The sequence below is a fragment of the Oryzias melastigma genome, linkage group LG15 (assembly GCF_002922805.2).
Source record: "Oryzias melastigma strain HK-1 linkage group LG15, ASM292280v2, whole genome shotgun sequence".
Classification (NCBI taxonomy): domain Eukaryota; kingdom Metazoa; phylum Chordata; class Actinopteri; order Beloniformes; family Adrianichthyidae; genus Oryzias; species Oryzias melastigma.
Window position 1 is genome coordinate 24,572,010 of NC_050526.1, and position 22,233 is coordinate 24,594,242.

The 22,233-nt window shown below is 40.9% G+C and overlaps 2 protein-coding genes across 4 annotated transcripts in view; both read left to right on the forward strand.

Annotated features, from left to right (window-relative positions):
- Positions 1-8,535, forward strand: part of zgc:172136 (uncharacterized protein LOC566376 homolog) — a 10,786-nt gene extending 2,251 nt beyond the window's left edge. The window contains exons 3-14 of the mRNA XM_024297960.2: positions 680-770; positions 1,821-1,900; positions 3,471-3,547; positions 3,650-3,845; positions 5,553-5,708; positions 5,971-6,036; positions 6,390-6,458; positions 6,541-6,715; positions 6,808-7,074; positions 7,169-7,300; positions 7,393-7,463; positions 7,538-8,535. Of these exons, the coding sequence (XP_024153728.1) occupies positions 680-770; positions 1,821-1,900; positions 3,471-3,547; positions 3,650-3,845; positions 5,553-5,708; positions 5,971-6,036; positions 6,390-6,458; positions 6,541-6,715; positions 6,808-7,074; positions 7,169-7,300; positions 7,393-7,463; positions 7,538-7,819 (1,662 nt within the window). The 3' untranslated portion in view covers positions 7,820-8,535. The remainder of the gene's footprint in view (positions 1-679; positions 771-1,820; positions 1,901-3,470; positions 3,548-3,649; positions 3,846-5,552; positions 5,709-5,970; positions 6,037-6,389; positions 6,459-6,540; positions 6,716-6,807; positions 7,075-7,168; positions 7,301-7,392; positions 7,464-7,537) is intronic.
- Positions 8,536-9,852: 1,317 nt separating this feature from the next.
- tarbp1 (TAR (HIV-1) RNA binding protein 1) lies at positions 9,853-20,796 on the forward strand. 3 transcript variants are annotated; one of them, XM_024297714.2, is made up of 29 exons: positions 9,853-10,911; positions 10,978-11,075; positions 11,148-11,217; positions 11,571-11,725; positions 11,806-11,858; positions 11,932-12,029; positions 12,092-12,227; positions 12,306-12,402; positions 12,520-12,609; positions 14,041-14,188; positions 14,282-14,521; positions 15,175-15,272; positions 15,382-15,540; positions 15,621-15,844; positions 15,922-16,150; positions 16,225-16,413; positions 16,495-16,670; positions 16,753-16,824; positions 16,911-17,049; positions 17,377-17,487; positions 17,602-17,751; positions 17,832-17,918; positions 17,988-18,190; positions 18,268-18,349; positions 18,424-18,595; positions 18,664-18,849; positions 19,035-19,159; positions 19,547-19,683; positions 20,415-20,796. In XM_024297714.2, the coding sequence occupies exons 1-29, from the start codon at positions 10,005-10,007 to the stop codon at positions 20,593-20,595; spliced, it is 4,812 nt and encodes a 1,603-aa protein (XP_024153482.1). In that variant the 5' UTR covers positions 9,853-10,004; the 3' UTR covers positions 20,596-20,796. The 3 variants fall into 3 exon arrangements, with proteins under 3 accessions (XP_024153482.1, XP_024153484.1, XP_024153483.1); XM_024297716.2 differs by having other exon boundaries at positions 16,929-17,049; XM_024297715.2 differs by having other exon boundaries at positions 15,925-16,150.
- Positions 20,797-22,233: the final 1,437 nt, after the last annotated feature.

A 22,233-nucleotide genomic window follows, 5' to 3' on the forward strand; every position in this document is an offset into this window, starting at 1 on the left:
AAACATCAGGAAAGATTAAAAAAAATTTCTTAAAACTCATCTGACCATTTTAAGACACACTTAGATGAAAATGGTGTTTTTAACATTTTTCTTGCTGCATTTTTCTCATGATGGAAGACATATCCAGTATGTCTATATATATATATATATAGGGAATATTAAGCTCAAAATTGCATTTCTGGGTGTTTTCTTTATTTAAATTGTTGTAATTCAGGAGTAGACAAAAAAAAATACAGTTTGTTATGAAAATGATGTTCCTTGCTTCGCTTCCTTCTGATGCATCCATTTACAGATGAGTAGATCCATGTACGTCTTTGTTTTCCTCATCTGAACTTTTATCTTAACTGATGGATAGCTTCAATATTGCTCACCATTTTTGTTGCACGTGTAATGTTTGGTTTGGGATGTGATGGTCTGTAAACTAGCATATTATCAGAGACTTCTCAGCATTGGGAAGGGGAAGAGGGGGTGGGGTTGCCCTGCATCAATGATCCCGCCCACAACTCCGAACTAAATTTTTAATGAACTATACTGCTGCACTGCAGAAACAATGTCCTAGATAATGAAAATTTAAAAAAAGTCTATAAACAGCAAAAATCCAATTAAAAAACTTTCTTCTAATACTTGTTTTGTTTGTTTTGTTTTACGATTTCATTTCTTTGCTTTTTCTTTGCTCCAGCTCAAGGCTACAGGACAGGATGTTTTCAATCGCGTAACAGAACATCTCGGAATCACTGAGCTCCACTTTTTCGGCCTCACAGTGGTCAAAGGTAAATTCGTTTCACCTTTTTACTTCATATTTTCGTCCAGACTTGTAACAGGAAACGGAAGTGATCTATTAAAATTCCAGATTTCACAAGTCTGACAGTTGCAATATAAACAACCGTATAATGACAGCATTCTGCTGCAGGGTATTTTCTTTTTCTCAACACCAAAATATCCTTCTGCCCTCCCAATCTGCGTAATTGAAAGTTGTAATCCACTTTACCCGCCGAGCAAAGGTCTAAATCTTCTGTTTCTAGAGCTGCTGCTTTACAATCGGTTTCAATAATCTCGTGTGGCTCACCGCTTCGACAAACGGTCTTTTGTTTTTCTGCGGTGTTGCTTCAGCGATCACTTGGGCCAGAATCCCGGCTATATTAACTTCATTAAGCCAGGAATGTGCCCGTGCATTCCTCTGCTTCACTGAGGAGGGATGGGCGGCTGATGGGGAGAAGAGGTTGTGGGGGGCACTTGTCATGACACAAGCTGCCTTACTCACCGTTTCTCGGAGGCCTGAGAGCTGACGAGTGAGGGGAGCTGGAATGAGTCAAAGTGGGATTGAAATGGGCTGGGAAACTTAACTGAAAGGGAAAAAAAATGTTGTGAAAAAGCCGGGTGAACTCAGTTTGTTCAGCTAAACAAAAGTGATAACGTGGATTAAAAAAAAAAATACCAATGTTGTGACTCACAGCGCCAGGCAGAGCGTGATACCACATTATCCCACTTTCAGAAGGTTACAAGCAGCTGTTTATGATCTTGTTTTGAGATGAAAACTTGTTGCTTTAGGGCAAAACAACTCTAACCTGAAGCCTTGAATTCTGATGATAAAAAGGATTGAATAGCAACAAAAACAGAATTTTTGGTCCACACTGTAGCTGAAATAAGATTATTTCTGTGGTCATTGCTTCCTGTTAGCCTAATTCACACATAAAGGAACAAAAGCCTTTTCTCAAATGCTAATGAATCTCATTGTGGGGCAAATTTTCCGCTCAGTTACATTATTGCTTTGTTTGCTCTGGTTCTCTGTGTTTCCTGATTGTCCTTTTCCTTATTTCCAGACAACGAGCACATATTTTTAGACCTTGAAGAGAAGCTGGTGGAGTATTTTACTAAGGAATGGAAGCAAGAACCTGGAAAGGTAAAGACAGCCATTTGCAGATGACAGATTTTGCCCCCTAAAAAAGAGATGTTTAATTTACTCAACCATCTTTAGATAAGAAATATTGCTTAACATTTTGACTAAAAAATACTATCTTTAAAATTATTCTCCTCTGTACTTTTGTTTAAACATAAAAGAGTCTGATCTTGTCAGCACTTCTGAACATGCAGATTTAAGTTTGTAATTTTATGATGCCGACTAGAAAAACTTTATCAGTTTTCTTCCTTCTTACAAGTTGTAACATCCTAAAAAAGTTCTAACAATTTGGGAGTTTGGGGATCTGTATGGAACTATATTGAAGCCAGTATTATTTGAAACCAAAATAAAGCAAATTGAAAAAAATGGTGTTTAGTCAAAAAAAAAAGTCTTTAACCTTTTGCTATTCTAAAATAAATATGATTATTTTCAGCTTCAAATGTTCTGTTTTTTAGATTTCAAAGTTCAACATTTTAACTTCAAAACCTTTTTTCAGTTTTAAGTCTCTTTTTCACTTTCAACACTTTTTTTTATTTGTTTTCGTATCTGAAAATTTCAGTTTCAAAACTTCTGGCCCCATTGGGGCGGGGCTAACACGAAGGACCAATCAAAATCGATGAGGGTGGTAACTTCAGTCCCGATGCATTTACTGAATCTGAGAACTGTGATAATTACGTGTATGAGGACGTCTTCTATACCTGCAAGTAACAATAAGATGGTGCTTTGAACGGGCCAGAATGCAGTTTTTACACGATAAAAATCTGCTTTTTACACCTGTGACAACTTTAGACTATGATAGTACAGACTAAACAGCCATTTTCTGACCGAAATTATTACAGATTAAATTGAAATTTCAACTTTTGAAACCTGAACAAAAAGACATTTGAAGCTTAAAATAATTAAGTTTATTTTAGAATAGCAAACATTTTCAGACATTTTATCTGTTTATTTATTTATTTTTTGGGCCAAACACCAAGATTTTTTGTCAATTTGTTTCATTTGGGTTTCAAATAATATAGACCCTGATCTAGCTCCATAGATATGCAATGAGAAAAAGTACTCATACTATCACCAGTCTAAAAGTAAAACAGAACTTTAAGAAGACACCAGAAGGTGTCGAGTTTGTTCGGAAAGGCTCCGGCTTAAAAGAAAGAAAACTGTTTTGTGAAGCTGCACTTTAACAAACCACAAGACTTTTGGAACTGAGACGAGTAAGATCAAAGAGGGGTGTTTGGCCTCTTCCTCTTGACCCCTCGTGTCTTGCCAATCTCAGATTCAGCAGAAACTCGTCAAACCCACAACCCTGCAGAGCTGGAGGGGGTGAAAATGTAGGCTTGTTTTGCAGTCACAGCTTGAAATAATGCCGAGCCAAGCAGCAATAAAAAATCGTTAACAGAAAGGGATAGAAACCTTCACTCAAAGTGAAACAAGTTGTTGTTGCTTAAGGTGGATCTAAATGCTTAAGTCCTTTTTTCTGTTTTATCTAAACCTAATGACCCTGTTTCTGTTTTTCAGTTGTATTTGGTGAAAGGTGTTGCACATTTAAATAAACTTTAAATGCATCTCTCCACAGGTATCTGGGAGGAGACTCTTTACTCTTGTACTCTTTCTCAAAATACAGTACTATATTGACAATGGAAGACTCATTAGGTATGGTTTTTATTTTTACGTTTTGTTTTCCAATTATAGCACACGTTTTCTTATTTCTTGTTCTCCTGTGACGTTTCGTTCTTGCCTCTCGTGTGGTACCAGTGAGAAGAAGGCCCGGCGCCTTTACTTCTCTGCTCTGCGGGAGCGAGTGCTGCACTCTGAATGTCGTCAGCAGGAGGAGGTGTACTTCCAGCTGGCAGGTTACGCTCTGCAGGCTGACTTTGGTGACCACCTACTGCAGAGGGAGGGTGCAGAGGTCACACCCTATTTTGCACCCAAGGACTACTTTCCCCCCTGGGTAGGTGTTAATATTATATTGTGGCAGCAATCCTAACCTTTAAAGACCTATTGCATTTCTCTGATTATGGAGGACATGTATTAAGCTCAAATTTGAATTTCTGAGCATTTTTTTTTTATTCCAATTGTTTTGAATTGGGAGCAGACAAAAAAATGCAGCTGGAAAAAGAGAATGTTTATGACAGAGAGACGACGCTGGGCTTGTCACAAGTTCCTGTCTTTGCTACTTTCTTATCCTCGTCTGAGTTGGTATCTAACTCAAAACTATACGGCTGGATAGCTCCAATATTATTCACCATTTTTGTCTCCCCTGTGATATTTTATTTGGAGTATGAGGAGCTGTAAGCTAGCAAGAAAGCGTGAAACCACGTGTCAAAGTCGAGGCCTAATTTTTTCCAGCCCTCCACATCATTTTATTTTCTTGTTTATAATGGCCCAATGTTATTTTGCGCTTATTTCTAAGGCTTTTCTTTTAAAGTTTTTCTAGGCTATTTTGGAGTTTAACTAATATTTCAGCCACATACTTACTGTTTTGGCTAATATAGGATTTTTTTGCGTATTTTAGTCCATTTTGGTGTTTAGCTAATATTTCAGCTACATGGTAGCTGTTTTGGCTTATTTAGGCTTTTTTTTGCAGTTTTTCAATCTATTTTGGAGTTGATCTATTTTTATTAGCTACATGCTAGCTGCTATGGCTAACCTAATTATTATTACAATTATTATTCTTTTGTTTTTTAGGCTTATTTGGTATTCAGCTAATATTTTAGCTGGCTATCGGCTTCAGCGTTTTCAGCTATCAGCTTCAGTAATTTTAGCTATCAATTTCAGCATCTTCAGCGATCAGAACTAGCATCTTCAGTGGCCAAATTCAGCTTACATCATCACACTAGCATTATCCCAGGTAATGCTATATATCTAGTTCATAATTATGTTAAAAAGTTATGGTTTTAAAAATGTAGTTTAGGTTGTTCAATAAATGTTAATCCTGTTTGGCCCGCAACCTAAGGTTTGTTTTGGATTTTGGCCCCTTCTGCGGTTGAGTTTGACACCCCTGGTGTAAACACAAAGCTCAGTTACAAATGACAGGAAGGGGGCGGGGTTGCTCTTTGGGGTTGCTCTTTGCCAACAATCCCGCCCACAACTCTGAGGTAAATTTTCTAATGAACAACTTCCACTCTGTAGAAAGTGTCCTAGAAAACTACATTTTTTTGTTTAATATTGGCTAAGAAAAAGCATAATTATGATTGATAAAAACACTCGGAACAATTTTAAAATAGATAATCAGAGTGGGTCTTAAATAGGAACGGGCTCATACAATTTTTCAAGCCAATATTGATAACCAATATTTCCCCCTTCAACCATTTGCTGACTATTAGACATAACTGTAAATCTTTGCCTTCTCATGGCCAGGGATCTATTAGGAACAACATGTATACCTCTCAAGTTGAAAACAGTCAGAACAATTAGTAACTATGATTGAAAACATAAGCTTCCCAGTTCCAAGGATCTATTAGGAAAAAGTATCAATGTCAAATATTTAATTTTTTTTAGCATCGTCCGATACCGATAAACTCAAATTATGCAAATATCAGCTGATACCAATACTGACACTGATATATCGCTCACCCCTAATCTTAAAGTAAAGAATATTATATTATTTTTCAAGAGTCCCTTCTATGTTTTGCCCACTTTTTTTTTCTTTCTGCAGATTGTTGCCAAACGTGGGGAGAACTACCTGCTCTGTCATGGGCCTAAAGTACACCAGGAGCTTTGGGGAATGTCTACTCGTGACGCAATCCTTGGCTTCATCAGAGACTCGTGTCAGCTGGAGGACGTTCCCGTTACATTTTATAGATTGCAAAAGGTCATGAGTCGTTTTTTGTTTTGTTTTTTTGTACATTAGTTACACAACAATTATTACTCTTGATTTTGGAAGATTGCACAATATTGCAGAGTGTTTTTATTACAAGTTACGTTTTAAAGGCTGCTCCATCAGTTGTGTAAGTGCCCTCACCATCATCAGCTCTCGTCTCTTGGTGCAATGAGAGGGAGGCTTAACTGTGAAATAGTTCTCTTATCTGAGCCACTCAGATGCCTCGCTGACATCCTATTATTCATTTGTGCAGACCAAGAAGGAGGACAGAGGAACGGCACTGCTTGGCCTCACCCTGTGGGGAATGCAGGTTTATCAGGTGTGTGTTATTAATAAACATCTTCATCGGCACCTCTTGTTTTTTTTTTAGCTTTAAGTTCAATTTTCTGTTTTCATTAGAAGCTAAAGTGTTGAGGAATGTGTGGGAACGCTGCTAACAGCAGTCCATCAACAGATAGCTGTCTGTCAGTTGCTTGATCTGTCCATCTGGGGGGATTAGCACACCAGGCCTGGCTGATTAAAATCCAACAGACCGTGAGATATCTGAGGAAGCCCTCAGCGTCTAATCCAGATGGCTCCAAAAAGAAAATCGATAATTGATCATTTGCTTTGAAGTGTATTTAAGCTGACGGCCCTTTTTGAAAATCTGCTGATTAACTGTGTGTTTTTTAGGAGGTGAATAACACTCGACAGCTGCTCTATGACTTCCCCTGGTCGAATGTCGGTCGTCTAACCTTCCTGGTATGGACACTTTTAAAGTGAAGTTCGGTCTTTGTAATTATTTATTGTGAATTTTCAATGTATAATTCATTGTTTTCTTCAGGGCAAGAAATTTGAGATCCAGCCAGATGGTTTGCCATCAGCCCGAAAGCTGGTTTACTACACCGGCTCGTCGTTCCGCTCTCGCCGTCTCCTCTTGCACCTGAGCAGCAGCCATCAGCTGTACCTCAAGCTGCAGCCTGCACTGAAACATCTACGCCAGCTGGAGGAGACCAGAGGTAGCAGCTTTTAATGCAGCAAGATCTTAGTTTATTCTATTGTAGCATACAATATATTTTGTTATAACAGTATTTTCTTTACTTTGTCATAGAGAAAACATATTACAGAGAGTCTTATATCAGCGATGAGTTGGATTTGGACCCCCCGGGCAGCGAGAGTAGCCCTGGTCTGTCCCGACACTCCACCAGCAGCTCTGGGATTGAGGCAGACACTCGGCAGCACAGCCTCTGCGCAGAAATGACCTCCAGTGAAGAAGACAGTCAACAACACGGAGAGAAATGTTTGAGCTCAGAAGCCAGTCAAGACAGCTCGTGCACCTTCGAGTTCATCAAAGGCTGCAAAACACAAACGGAGGAAGGTGGGGGGAATGTTTCATTGGTAGTGAGGGAGATTGGATTCAACAATTTGAATAAAACTCACATTTTTAACACTATCAAAAATCTTATGTCTAGAAATTAGGACCAGTTTTGGAGACGCAAAGGAGCTTCTGGTTGATGATCCTGACCAGATGTTTCATCTGGCTGATCTTCTGGAAGGAGTATCGGTGGATTGTGCAGAATTCTACTCAAAGTCTCTTTTACAAGGTATTCCTAATACCTTTAGAATCCAGCCGTGACTTATCTTTGCAAACTTATCTTTGTTACATCCTGCTAATAAGATCATACATTCTCCACAGAAAACAAAGAGAGTGCTCCTCTAGATAATGACTATGATGGAGAGTTGTCTAGCAAGGAAACCTTTAAAGAGGTAAGTGATTATAGTTCCTGTTTTCTTTGTGATTTTTCGATTTAGTCGTATTAACCTCATTTTCTGCCTTCCAGAAGCTCAAATCTGACGTTTTCTTGGATTCGAACAACCACATTCTGGATGAAAACTTTCAACTCCGGACTCCTACCCATCTTAAAGGGACATTGCCACCCAATTCTTCTCAAAACTGCGTCTTTGAAGTCCCAGAAACGATAAATTCAAACCTTTTAGCTGTCAAGAGCTCTTCCCCGCTCATGCACTCCCCGTCCAAACCTTCCTTTTATGGCCGCAGATCTACCAACTGCCTCTCCCTGGATTTGTTAGGTGATGATTCCTTTCAAGAATTCATCCTCTGAGCACAATGACTTTGACACTTACATTTATTCACTTTCATTTCATTTAAAGTTCAGTTTATTTTGGAAGTCGCCACAACATGAATGTCTTCAAATGATTAGAAAAACCACTTGTACAGTTCAAATGTTCAGTGCCTCCTTTGTAATGTTGAATTCCAGATTTTAGCTACAGTCAGTTTGTGAACAGGATATTTATTAATATTGTATAATGTGTACATACAAGTCTTTTTTTATGAACAAAAGCATATGTAATCAATTTACGTGTTTTTCTAAAGTTCAGGCTTCTCTGAAAGGCCTCAGATAATTGATGAAAGATGATTTCAGCAAATATTTTTCAAGTTTTAAACCTGCTTTTCTAAAATGTGGCTTTCTTGCTGTCAGGGTTGTGTATTTTTTTTTAAAGACTTCAACATTTGTGGTGCAAATATCTGTTTCTGTGTTTTTGATCTATATTTTTAAATCATTGTGTAATAATATACAGTTTTTGTATTATCTGAGCCAGCCCAGTTTTCTTTATTGTTCCTCCAAAGCAATACACTGTATCATTTACAGAGTCACTTGTTTTATACTCGCCAGTTCATTCAAAGTTTTTCCCTTTCTGGCTGATTGTCCCTCAGCTGTTTATTGCAAGAGCAAAGTATTAATATTGGAGTTCTATTTCTATAATCAGTGTACAATGAATGCAGTATTTTTCTTATATAATCAAACACAAAGCCTGTTGTTCCTTTTTTTTTCTACAGATTTTTTTGGGATGTTACATAATTCATCTGAACTTTTGCCAGCAAGATCAAACTATGAGAGTGTCAAACACCATGCATTTGCAAATAAATGTAAGCAATAATTAAAAATTCATAAAGAATATTTATTTCATCATTTAATTCAATAGTTTTTATGATTAAAGACTACCCCTGGATTAAAATTGTTTGTCTTACAATTATCAGGGAATTTCCCTATTTTATTTGGTTTAATTTTATATTTATCTTGTGGAAAACTTAATCTGCAGGTGGGAGTAGAGGGCGTAAAAAAATAAAAACACATACCAAGTTTAAAGGTTTTAATGTCCACAAAGATGTATTTCTATTTCAGCAGTTATTTGGTAAAAGAAAAGCAAACTTTTCTAAAATCTTCTATGCTGTCTAAAATATTTTTAGTATAATTTTTACAACCAGATACATAAACCAACCATCCTGCTGTTACTTTTTGTTTAACTCATCAAATTGACATCATTTCTAGAAAGCCAAGAACAAAATGCTGAATGAGTCACCTTCACCCCCTTTAAGAGTAGTTTCTCTTTGGAAGTGATTTATTAAAGTTTGGTAAATCCAAAATGATGTCAACTTGGGAACAAGTAAAGGTGGAAAATCTGGTTTATTCCATTCTAAGATAAAAATGTTCTTTCCTTCTCCTTAAAAAAAGAAAACTGGGAGCTACTGACAACTATTGTGGTCATTCATGATCTAAATGGAGTTTAGAGATTTATAGATTCAGACTTTTTTGTTATTGCAAAATACATTTCTTGAATTATTTAATAACTAATAAAAAAATTAGATTTAAACTTCGGACATCAAGCAACAATTTACTTTCTTATAACTAAGAAAAAATGTATAAGACAATAAACAAACTGATTTTCACTTAAAAGCAAACAGATGCTATTTGTACAAAACGTTATTTAAAAACAACACTCAACTTTTAAACCATTAAATTGATCATTTCATTATCGTAGTTGTTATATTTTTATAACAATATAAAACTGTTGTTTTATAAAAAGTCCTGATGAAGTAATTTGTAGCAAACCAAAATATATAAGTCCAATAAAATAATAATTGTGAAAAGTTTGCATTAAACTAAACCTTTCACCTTTCTAAATAGACTCAATAAAAAAAGGTAATAATTTCTCAAAAAAATTACACTTTACACTTGAATGCTCTCTTATTTGTTTATTTTTTTAATTTTGGATACATTTTTTGGTTCTTTTTTTTTCTTCGATTAATCATTAAACATTCAATTGTTATTGTTTATCTCCAGTTTACAAGAAAAATATCTCGTTTTGAAATCTCGCGAGAATTTTGATCACGTTTGCGGAAGTTTACATTCTACTGCAGGAAAACGTGTTTCTAGTGGAAGTCATGAAATGACAAAGTGACTGTATATTTTCTTTAGCTTGTTGGCTTCAGAGTGAACGACTTAAATGATGCATTCGGTCCTAATTAACGCGGTTTTGCTGAGCTCTCCGGATTACGAAGTTTTGCTGGGATCTCTGCTGTGGCCCAGTGAGACGTGGCCGGAGACAGAGAGAGTGGAAGCGCTGGCAGCTCTTATTGAAGGACTCGGTGAACTTTTATCCCGCTCAGATCCACAGCCGGTCACAGACGCAACAAGGCGGAGCATTATGGATCAAATCGAGTCGGTCATTTGGACCAGGTGCATGCCTCTCCTTTCCAAAATCTCAGCAGAGCCGGGAGAAGATGCGCGCTGCAGGGAGAGCACAGCAGCTGTTTGCAGACTTTTGCGTGTTTGCGTTGCGCGGTGCAGCGAGGATGCGTGGAAGCGAGCGGCTCAGTTCATCCTCCCATCCCTGCAGCCACAAGATGAGGTCTTACCCGGGGGTTTCAGCGTGGAGGTGGCCTCTGAGAGCCTGGCATCCCTCATTCCTTTCCTATCAACTGATGATCATCTCACAGACACCATTCTGTCTGCTGCATTGGCCTCTATCAGATCCCTCCCTGACGCATCTGTCCCCAGAATCATTATGAGGATCATCTCAACTCTCCTGAGGTGCTGCAGCGGTGCACGCTCCAGCTCCATCCTCAGGTCCATCCTGGAGCACATGTGCAGCTGGCATTCCTCAGAGAACTCAGCAATAGTGACAGAGAGGTCACTGCTGTGTTTGACCTCCCTGTCAGACCACCTCTTCCAACCGCACAGCTCAGACACACCTGACCCTCGCTTGTATGTTCAGTTCTGGAGGATTGTTCAGGATGGACTGACTCACACAGACAGCCTGACCCGTAAGAGGGCTCTGTACCTTCTGAAGAGAGGTGTAGCCCTGTCAGAAGAGCACGCCTTAGAAGTTCCGTCCTCTGCATCAGAAGAAGGTAATATGTGGTCGTCTGTGCAATGAAAAGTTCGGCTTATTGAAAGTCCTTTTAATGCTTCTCCAGATGAGATGTTGTTCAGCTGGGCTGCTGATAGGCTGGAGGTGCTCAGAAACTTCTGGGAGGATTACGTTCTGGTAATGGAGACTCTGGAAGAGAACCAGGTAGAAATTTAAATTCTTTTTTATTTTGCTTTTGGGTTATTTTATGATTTATGCTTGCTGTTTCATCTACAGATTCACGTTGTCCGGCCAGTTTTAAACAGAATCGACACTCTGATTGAAACTACAGTAAACAGTTGCCAAGGTAACACAAAATCCATCCACTTTCAGAACCTGCTGGAGATAACTCAGCCACTGTTGGGCAAAGGTGGGGTACATCCTGAAAGGTCACCAGTCTGTTGCAACACACACAGACTCACATGCACACCTAGGGGCAATTTAGAGTCACCAATTAACCTGTGAACCATGTTTTTGCACTGTGGGAGGAAGTCAGAGTACCTAGAAAAATCCCTCCCGTGCACAAGGAGAACATGCTAACTCCACACAGAACGGTCCCAGCTGAGATTCAAACTGATTTTGTGAAAATCCATCTAAAATATTTGATTTAAACAACGTAAAGAGTTTAATTTCTTAACTTCTTCTTCATCTGTGCTGCAGGCTCGGGCTGGGGCCTGTTCCACCCGTCCTGGCTGCTGTGTGTGTACCACCGCATGTTCCACAGTGAGAATAAATCCCTAACCAAAGAAGGAGTGTGTCATCTGGTGGAGCTGCACGTCCTGCAGCATCCTGCCTTTGCGTCATCTTTTTCTCAGGTGTTCAGTCTGCTCATCCAAATGTGACAGCAAATGTGATTTTCTTTAACTGACTTTCTCTCTTCTCTTGCATTTTAAAGTTCATCGTTGGTTCGTTTATGGACGTTCTCTCCGAATCGTCACTTTTCCACAGGTGAGCGTTTAACCTCAGCCAAGCCGGTTCTGTGTTGTTTAGTTGTTGTTAACCAGCACCTTTTGTCGTCCAGGTCACCTGTTGAAAGAGTCGGGGAGTGTCCGGAACTAGCGGTGAAACTCCGAGTCTTCATGGCCACCTTCTTCACCAGTTTGCCCCAGGAGGAGCGACGTAGGTAGAAAACAGACAAAGTCGTGATTCAAACGGCGTTGTTTATTGTTCGTGTTTTGTAGGTGGCGTACTGCTTCAGCTCATTCAGCAGCTGAGCTCTAAGCACTGGAGTGCAGTGCCACTCCTCTTCGTGTGTGAGTCGCTGTCTAAGCTTCCTCTGGAGCCTCTGCTGGGAACCAGCGGGCTCGCCGCGATCAGGTCTGCCATTGAGGGGTTTTAATGAGTTCAGAGGTCATGCTGAAAATGATGGCTCATCAGGTGTGTGTTGCTTAAAAGGGAGGTCCTGCGATGCACCATGATCACTCATCAGGTGCTACTGAGAGGAGCTGCTCAGTGTTTCCTGCTCAACAGTGCCCTCTCTCTTACAGTAGTGGTGAGACACAAATTCTAACAGTTCAGAAGCTAATTTTAATTTGGGGATCATTAATGAAGAATATTTGAGAGTTTCAGTGGCTGTTTTTTTTTTTTTTTTTTTTTAAATTTCCCACAGAGTGAAGTAACCCTGGATGATGTTTTCTCGTTCCTGATGTGTTTCCGACCGGATGAGTCTCTGTGCAGAGGAACACAGCTGTGGAATCAAGTAAGTTGTTGAGGAAACAAGGCTGCCACGATAAAATAGTCGACAACTAATTTAATAGTCAATTAGTCGTTACTTTATATTATCGATATGGAGTTGGAGTGTGGTAAAGTATAGTTGAACGTTGTAATAGCATTATGTTAGCCTTTTGGACTATTACGGCATTTCTTAATATTTATTAAGATTTTGGAATTTAGCTAGTATTTCAGCTACATGCTAGCTGTTTTGGCTAATTTATTTATTTATTTTTTTTAAGTTTTTTAGGCCGTTTTGGGGTTAGGCCAATTTTTACACTCCATCTGTTTTGGCTAATTTAGCCTCTTTTTCATTTTTTTTTTCTTTTTAAGGATATTTTAAGGTTTAGCCATTTTTTCAGCTACATGCTAGGTGCTTTGGCTAAGTTTTTTAGGCTTATTTAGCTAATATTTTAGCTGGCTATCAGCTTCAGTGTTTTCAGCAGCCAAATTCAGCTTACAAAGTTTACACTAGGATTATCGCAGGTAATGAATGTTAATTAAGTTCATAACTATGTTAAAAAAATACAGTTTCAAAATTTTACAAATGTAGTTTCTGTGTGTTTTAATAAATGTTTATCCTTTTCGGCCCACACGACCTAAGGTGTGTTTTAGATTTAGACCCCTTGTGCGACATCCCAGCATTAATGTCTTCATTTTCCTCATCTAACTTGGCATCTGACTCTAAATTGAACAGCTGAATGGCTATGAAATTGCTCGCCATTTTTTATTTTTTGCTGTGCTAAATGTTAGCTTGAGGTATTAAGGTTTTTTAAGGCTATGGAGTTTAGCTAATATTTAAGCTACATGCTAGCTATTTTGGACAATTTAGGCTTTTTTCAGTTTTTTAGGCTAATTTGAAGTTTAGCTAATATTTCAGCTGCAATTTAGACTTTTTTTGTTTTTAGGCTGTTTGGAGTTCGACAAATATTTTAGCTATATGCTAGTTTTTTTTTTTTTTTTTTTTACTAATTTAGGCTTTCTCAGTTTTTTAGGCTAATTTGGCATTTATTAGCTGATCTTAGCTGGCTTTAGCTTTAGCATTATCAGCTATTAGCTTCAGTGTTTTCAGCTATCAGCTTCAGGGTTTTTAGCTATCAATTTCAGCATCTTCAGCTATCAGCACTAGCATACTCAGCGGCCAAATTCATCTTACAGGATTCAAACTAGCATGATTGCAGGTTATGCAATATATCTAGTTTTTAGTTACCGTAGTTTAAATCTAATGATGGTTAAGATGTGTGCTTTACATACAGTTTGCCCATGACCGGATTAGTCGACTAGTGGGGATAAAATAATGTATTATTAGTCGACTATTAAAATAATTGTTTGTTGCAGCACTAGAGGAATCTGTCTCCCTTATAATATCTCAGATAATAGATACAGTATAACCTGCTTTAATGATTGTTACCTTTTTAAGGTGTGTGCCTGGCTGTTGAAACATGAGGGCAGTTTTAAACCAAGAATAATTGATGGAGATTTGGATGCTCCCTCCCATAAAAAGGAAACCGTAAAAGCTCATGTTCAAGAGGCGCTGCTGGCCTTTCTCGTGGTGCCTGCTTGTTCGGGTGAGTGGTGTGAGCTCACCGTCAAAAAGCGTGATTACATCTTCAGATGGGATTGCTCTCTCGTGATGCTCAGCAGAGTCCATCTCCTCCCAGGTCAGAACGAAAGGCTGCCCGACTCCAGGGAGGCTGACAAGCTCGCCAGAGCCGTCCTGCTGTGCGTGGAAATGCAGAGGAGTCAAGAATTAATCAGCTTTCTGGACTCGCTGTTGTCTCCCCTGCTTGACACGCTGAGCAGAGTCAGCACCAATATGTACCAGCCTCTGAGCAAGAGCGACAAGAGCCTGCAGCTGCTGCTCAGGTTGTGTGAGCTGGTAGCAATCAATCAGGATAAAGGTTAGAAATGTTTATCCTCTTAGCTATGCAGGAACACAGAGAATGTCATCCAAAAAGCAAGTTCTTTTATCTTTTGCTTAACTAAGAAAAAAAAATATTTTAAAGAAAGTAAAGGGCCTTTTTTGCACAAATGACAAGTTCCTCCTAACAACCTACTCCGATCATCTTTTAATCTATTGTAGAACTGTTCCTACTGGTCTTTTAATTATAATTAGGCATTTTTTAGCTAGCATACAAAAAAAGTTGTTTTCTAAGACATAGTTTCTGCAGTAGCTTATTAGAAAATAACCCCTGAGTCGTGGGCGAGACTGTTGCCATAGTTTCAACATTACAAATACGGACTCAATTTTTTCGTATGCTTCTGATTCACACTAATTCACAGTGATTTGAAGAAAGAACAACTCCGAGCTTAATTTTTTTGTATATATCCTCCATTATAAGAAAAAAAACCCACAAGAGCTTGTAAAAACACCAAAAACACAATTTTCATTGGGGTGGGTCTTTAAATTAAAGACACAAATGAGAACAGTTCCAGGAGAGTTTGTGTGAAAGTTTCTGCTCACTTTTTTGTTCTAAAATTCAAATCATGGCTCCATAAACTAGAAATAAATACGTTTGTTAAATTTGAGCCTCTCCTCTTTTGTCCTTTCCAGAGGATGATGTGCAGGTTGCTGTAAAGGCCATGCTTTTTAGGCTTTTTGACCCGATCCTGGAGTTTATCCTGCGGCAGCTGTGTGGGGGGCTGCAGGAGGTAAACCACCAATGATTCCACCATCACTATGATATTATTACATCACTCTAATATTATAAAATAACTCCTAACTCCTAAGCTTTGACATCATCTTTTTTTTTCTTAACAGCTGTGTGACGTGGAGCGAGCAGATCTGTATCTCTGTGTCCTGAGGCAGCTGGTTGTTGTGTGTTCTTCTTCATCACAACACTGCAGCAAAATGCACCAAATAGCTTTCCCTAAACTCATCAAGTTTGGCCTCACAGCTCTACAGAATCAAACCCAGAGGGTACATCACTACATGCATGAACTCTCATTTGCTGGGGTGTTTAGATCTTTAAATCTGATGTTTTTTTTTTTCTTCTCCAGGTTCCTACAGTGGCAGATCAGGTTCCTGTAGCTGTTGCTATGGCATCCCTGGCTGCTGTGTGTGATCTTGCAGCGCGGGAAAGAACTGACATGCAATCAGAAACCATCTCCGCTTTGAAATCTCTGAATGATTATTTCTTCAATTTGACCACATCTTCACAACATCAGGCTTGTTTTGGATGCATCAATCATCGCCTCGTGAAACCACAGCTCACAGATTCAGGGTTTGTGGAAATAGACGTTATTGACTTAAAAAGTTAACAGTTTAATATCAGTGATAATCTTTTTCCTCTTTTGGCAGTAGTCTTGAAGCACAGGGGATTCTGCAGCAGGACTGGGGACTCATTGCTGCCAGATTCATGCGAGACCAGTGGATTTGTCTGAACTTTCTTTTTAAGACTTTCGGGATTCCCGCGTCGACAGCCGACGCCCACAAAGCTGCTCTTCTCTGTGGGCTGGAGGCCCTGACCCTGCTCCCCAGTGACCTGGTGCTGCCTGTGCTTTCATTCATCCAGATGGTTTTGCCTCACGTGAGTCTCAAAATAACACAATTATTTGTTTTTTTTAAAGATATTTTCTGATTATTTTGTTCATTTGGTTGTAGTTGGTGGGTGGCGACGAGGCACTCTGTGTGCAGACAGTGACTTGTAGCTGGGAGCTCGTGCAGGGGCTGAACACCAATGCTCACGACTTCTGGCCAGCTCTGAGAGGCTTCATCCACATGGCCTTTCAGCGCCGCCTGCTCAGCCTCCCCAAGGATCAGGCTCCAGACCTCAAGGCCGCTCTGAAGCAGGTGAGTCAAATCCAGCTGCTTGACTGAGAAAAAACTCAACTCATCCATCTTTATACTCATGATACGGGTGCTCGATTTTAGATCGCCTCTGAGTTATTGGAGCTGTCTCAGACAAAGAGCGGCGTGTATGGCGTGCTGACTCAGCACTGCTGTCAGACATGGCTGGACACTGACGGCGGCTTTACGAGTGTTTTCAACTACTTGGACATAGTCACTGAAGCTTGTGTTTATGGGCCTTTGATGAGGAAGGATCAACGGTAAGTCGAAACAATTGTTGGGATCAAATAAAAAATCGGGTCACTTTTTATTTTTACTGTTATTTTGTTTTTCCTCTCAAAGACTCATTCAGGACGTCCACATATATGTGGAGCAACTGGGAGGCGCATGTGCTGCTAATATTGCTGTTACAAAGTAAGTTCGACTGATTTTTAATGATCATTTTTCTAATAGTTGCATGTTGACATTGTTGCCACTAGAGGTCCCTCTTGCTTTCTCAGCTGCCTCTTGTTCTGCAGTGATAACAGGGATGATCAGCTACCCCGGATTTGTGTCCTGGCTTTCCTCAGCCGCCTGGATTCCACTAATGTGCTGCACCAAAGACTCATGGAGGAGCTCGTTTTTGAGTTACTGAAGAAGGTAAGTTGTACAAGAAAGACATCAACCCTATAAAATGTCATTTAAGAACACATTTGGGTCATTAAGATCCTACATTTCACTGAAAATAGTTGAAAAGAATGTTAAAACAAAGATTTAGTTTTCTTTTTCCTTTATAAAATATGTTTTTTTGGTCATTTTTATTTAGAATTAGAATCTGAAAATGAAACTTACTCATCATCTGAGACTGTTTTTGTTCTACTACTTGGAAATGTGAACCATGTTTACATATTTTTAATGTACAGCCTTTTGTTCATGATCATCTGCAGGCTTTTCCTGTTGACCTCCACATATTTCTATCTTCCACAGGACGCTGAAATATCAAAGTCTAAAACACGTTACCATAGTAACTCCCTGCAACACCGTGTAAAAAACAGAGTGTGGCAAACACTGCTGATGCTGCTGCCTAAGCTCAAAGAGGTACGAGTGTCTCACTGAGGAGCACAGGACAGAGGGGGGAAATGTTGTGCGTTTGTGCGTGCAGGAGGTGGTTCAACACAGAGGGAGTGACATGTTGTGCGTTTGTGCGTGCAGGAGTTTGTTGACACACTGCTGAAGCCAGTGTTTGAAGCCGGATTCGGCAGCAATCACGCCTCAGTGAAATACCTGATCGAGTGGATGATGGTTCTGATCCTCGTCCGCTGCCCACAACACATTGAGAGTTTGTGGGTTTGCTTCAGCAAGGTGAGATAAAGTGTTCAAACTGTCTGTTGACTCGTAAAAATCTCACCTGATGGGCCGAACTGTTTTTGTTCTGAACGCAGGCTCATGAACACACCAAGACCAGCATCTGCACCTTCCTGTCAGTGCTGGTTCATCTCAATGTCATTGTTCCACATCTTAAGGATAAGGTAAAGAATTGTGTTTTATTATTTGAGTTTTGCCTCTTTTGACCCTTTTCCATACCCGTTATATTGAAGGTTGTGCACCTCCGTAAGGCGTTGGATGTCATCCTGCAGTCGTGCCTGAGTCACAACTTCAGCGTCCGCCTATACGCCTTGCTGGCGCTGAAGAGGGTGTGGCATCTGACAGAAAACATGGTGGAGGAGGCTGAAGCTTTGAGATCCTTGTCCTCTGTGGTTGGTGTTTGTCTGACCCAGGCAGAGGCCATGCAGAGCACTGGGTACAGGCACTGCTGAATGACCTTTCTATTGCTGTAAACTTTTGTCATTTCAAACTTTTTTTTAATTTTTTTTTTAGAAATGCTAGCAAGAACTGGATTAGGATTCAGGAGCACTTCTTTTTCGGCTGCTTTCATCCTACCAGGGATTTCAGCGTTGAGGTGAGCTTTTCTGTTGAACAAATTAAGCCCACAAAAAGATAATAAACCAGTTGAAATTCTTCCTTTTTGTCCAGACTATTTTCTACACCTTTCCTAGTCTATCAGAGCTGACTGACGATGAGTGGATTCCACTGTGGAAGTTTGAGAAGTTTGTAAAGTTTGCGGAAAGTCCATCGCTTCCTTTGAGGAATGGCACTCGCGACTTGGAGCAGGTCCAGCCTGGAGACTGGATTCAGCAGGACTGCAGTACGTCAGCTCTTTAGCAAGCAGCAAATCCTGTCTTTCCTACGTCGACAGGATGTTTTGTCTCCTAGGTGAACAGGGTAAGGAGGAGCGTTGGGCCGAGGTCCAGAAGAAGATCACCCCATCGAGGCTGGGAATTCAGGAGCAGGAACCCGAACTGCAGCTGATTCCACCCCAACGGGCTGCCCGACTGGGCAAACAGCCGGGGGCCCTGCTGGTCGTGGCGTCACTCATCGACAAGCCAACCAACTTGGGAGGTGCTGCAGAAACTGCTAAGAAATGATGCCTCTAGCACAGCTAACAGAGTTAGCATAAAAAACACTTTGATTTTGTTCAATCTGACTCGGATGCTTTTAACCCACAGAAATGAAGAAAAGAATCTTTTATTAAAGATTTTTGAAGTCACATCAGATCGAGCTTTATTTTATTTTATTTTTTGCAGGTCTCTGCAGGACTTGTGAGATCTTTGGTGCCAGCGCTCTGGTCCTTGACAGCCTCCGCCACGTCACGGACAAACACTTCCAGTCACTGAGCGTCTCATCCGAGCTGTGGCTTCCTTTGTTGGAGGTGACGCGCACAATATACAGCCTGACTCATACTGCAGGCTTTAGAGGAGTAGCCTACTGTCTATTCAATTTCCTTCCAACACAGCAGAAATAACTGCTGGAAGAAATGGACATAATGGCAATTCTTGTTGGAGAAAAGGAAAAAGGAAACAGCACAGAGATCTGCTGATGTTTCCTTTGAAAGGGTAGTTATAAATTTGGAACAGGACAGAAGTTTAAAACTACGTTAAGTTTAGAGAAAATATAAAAGCAATCTGGAAACTTTAAATTAGAGTTTAGGTACCATTTATGACTCTTCATCTTATTTATTTTTGTAGTGGTGAAAGAAATAATCTATAAACTTGTGTTTTTGCTTTGAATAATTACTCAGAACCTGTCTGTTGTTCAGGTGAAGCCCATGGAGCTGACAGAATTCTTGCAGATGAAGAAGAGTGAAGGCTACTGCATCGTTGGAGTGGAGCAGACGGCCAACAGTCAGAGCCTGCAGGACTACCGGTTCCCTGAAAAGACGCTGCTCCTCCTGGGGTACGAAAGCATCAAAAGAAGTCCACGCTCACACCCGAAACAACTGTGTTTTTCCATCCAAAACAGCTTCTGTCTTTGATGCCCCCGTGGCTCTCGCAGAGATAAAAATGTGAGCTGACGAGACGATTTCCTGTCATCTCACCTCTGTGGGCTTGCTGTGTACCTGTCAGGGCATGCTGGGCTATAATTGGCTCTCCCTGAGGACAGCAGAGGAATCGGCGCAAACCTAACCCGCGTTGGAGACGCAGCTGCACTAAAACACCGTCTGTCTTCTCAGTAAACATTTCACCCTCTTGGTGCAGTTCACCCTTCATATTAAAGCCCTGTTTTGCTCTCTTCAGCGGGAATCTCTCCACAGCATGACTCAGCGGTAGTCTGTCATCGTCTCACCATGTTACCCAGAAGATGAGCCGAACGTGTCAAACGGCTTCCTAATGTCACCTGGCTGCAGAGCTGCTGCTCATTTTAGTTGCTGATTTGCAAAGCATGTTTTTCCAATGCTGACAACAGTTTCTGTCAGTGCTGGATTATAACAGCAGCAATCCAGAAATGTCCTTCCGCTGGAAAATCCATGAAATATATCTACGTTTTTAATTATTTATGGTATCCTTCACAAGTTTCACTAATTATTTATAGAATATACTCATCTTTAATGATGCAAACAGCAGACTGAGAGTGTATTTGCTTTTAATTTATTTTACAATTATTGGTTTTCTCTTTGTTTTGTGCAGGAATGAGCGTGAAGGTATCCCTGCTAATTTACTCCAGATGCTGGACGTGTGCGTGGAGATCCCCCAACAGGGCGTGATCCGGTCACTGAATGTGCACGTGAGCGCTGCCCTGTTGATTTGGGAGTACACTCGGCAGCGTCTGACCTCTGACTCGACGAAAGTCGGGAACAAACGCGAGTGAGCGGCGTTTACGGAGCGCCTCTCGACAGACGAGCACATTGAAGCTTTTGTGAAGATCCTCGGGTACTTTGACATTTCTGCAAGGAGCAGACACTTTGACTCAGCGGCCAAAAGCTTTTGTGACTTAAATGTGCCATCTAAATTTCTTTTATATGTTGCTCTACTCACAAACATAGAATGTAATACTATCGTGATATTTCTACTTTTTTTATTAGAATTTTAAATTCTATTTAAAAATGTCTCAATAAAAGTGTTTATAAAACTGGTTCTGTGTCTTTATAAGCTGAACAGACAGCAGTAGTGAAAGGGTTAACCAGAGTCCTCCTCCCTGCCTCCGCTCTTAAGCAGTCGCTTCACCTGGACGTCGTCAGATTAGAATGAGAGCTGGGAAAAAGAAACCAAACGGTGGATCAATCAAAACATTTTTTAAGGGACTTTAAATCCGGACTCATCATGTGAAGGAAAGCTGGGAATCGGGTCAGAAATGGACGGTTCGTTTGCATCCACGTTGCAGCCCAGGACTCATCTACAAACAGGAACATCCAACTCCAGCGGGGGAGAAGCCCGGCCGTCTGAGAGCGCCAAGCTGCTCCTGGAGATAACCGTGGTGCTCATGTGTTTGGGTGCAGTGACGGGTGAGCCGCCGCCGACTCGTTTCAAGCCCTGATGGTTACCAGAATCAAACTCCAACCTCTGCTTGTGTGTTTGTAGGGAATGTTCTCATCATCGTTATTGTGGCTGCAACCAAATCCCTGCACTCTATGAACTCGGTGCTGATCACAAACCTTGCCATCAGTGACCTCTTGGTGGGAATCGGGGTCATGCCTTTTGTTGCCCTGTCCGTCGTGAACCCTGGATGGGTTCATTGTGCTGTTAGTCACCTGTGTCCTGATTGTCTCGTATATTTGACCCTCCATCTGTTTGTTCTAAGTGCGTCTCTCCTGTCTGCTAGGCTCTGTGTGTGTATGTCGGCTACACCTCTTCTGTGTTCTGCACGGCTTCTGCTCTGACGCTCGCCGCCATCGCTCTGGACCGGTATTACTCCATCATGGACTGCCTGCGCTACAGCTCCCGCTGCACCCCTTGGAGGACCTGCGCTGTAGTGACGTGGATCTGGCTGCAGGCCCTGGCCACCTGCAGCCCCCCGCTGCTGGGCTGGAGCTCCGTCAGCTTTGTTCTTCCCATGTATATCTGTGCAGTCGACTGGTCAAAAAGTCCAAGCTACACTGCCTTCATCGCTGCTTTTTCATACCTCATCCCTGCATCGGTGATCATTTTCTGCTATGCCAACATTGTAAAGGTGACCAGATACCATACTAGGAAAATTCACATACTGGAGGACTCCGTCCAGCGTAGGCAGGACCCCTCCTCTGATTCCTCTCCTTATCTCACGAGTCTTCACGCCCCCTGGAGAGTTTTCTGTCACGTCGATGGAGAGCTCACATCTCATGGAAGAGTAGAGCAGAGGATTACTAGTCCTAAGGTGACCACAGAACAGATCAGCTCTCCACCCAGACGTTTGCTCTCCTTTCTCCTGCATCCATCTTCACAGAAATCCTCCCACCACCACGGAGTAACGCACCTCCTCCTGGTTATCTCAGCTTTTCTTCTTTGCTGGACCCCGTATATAAGTGTGGCC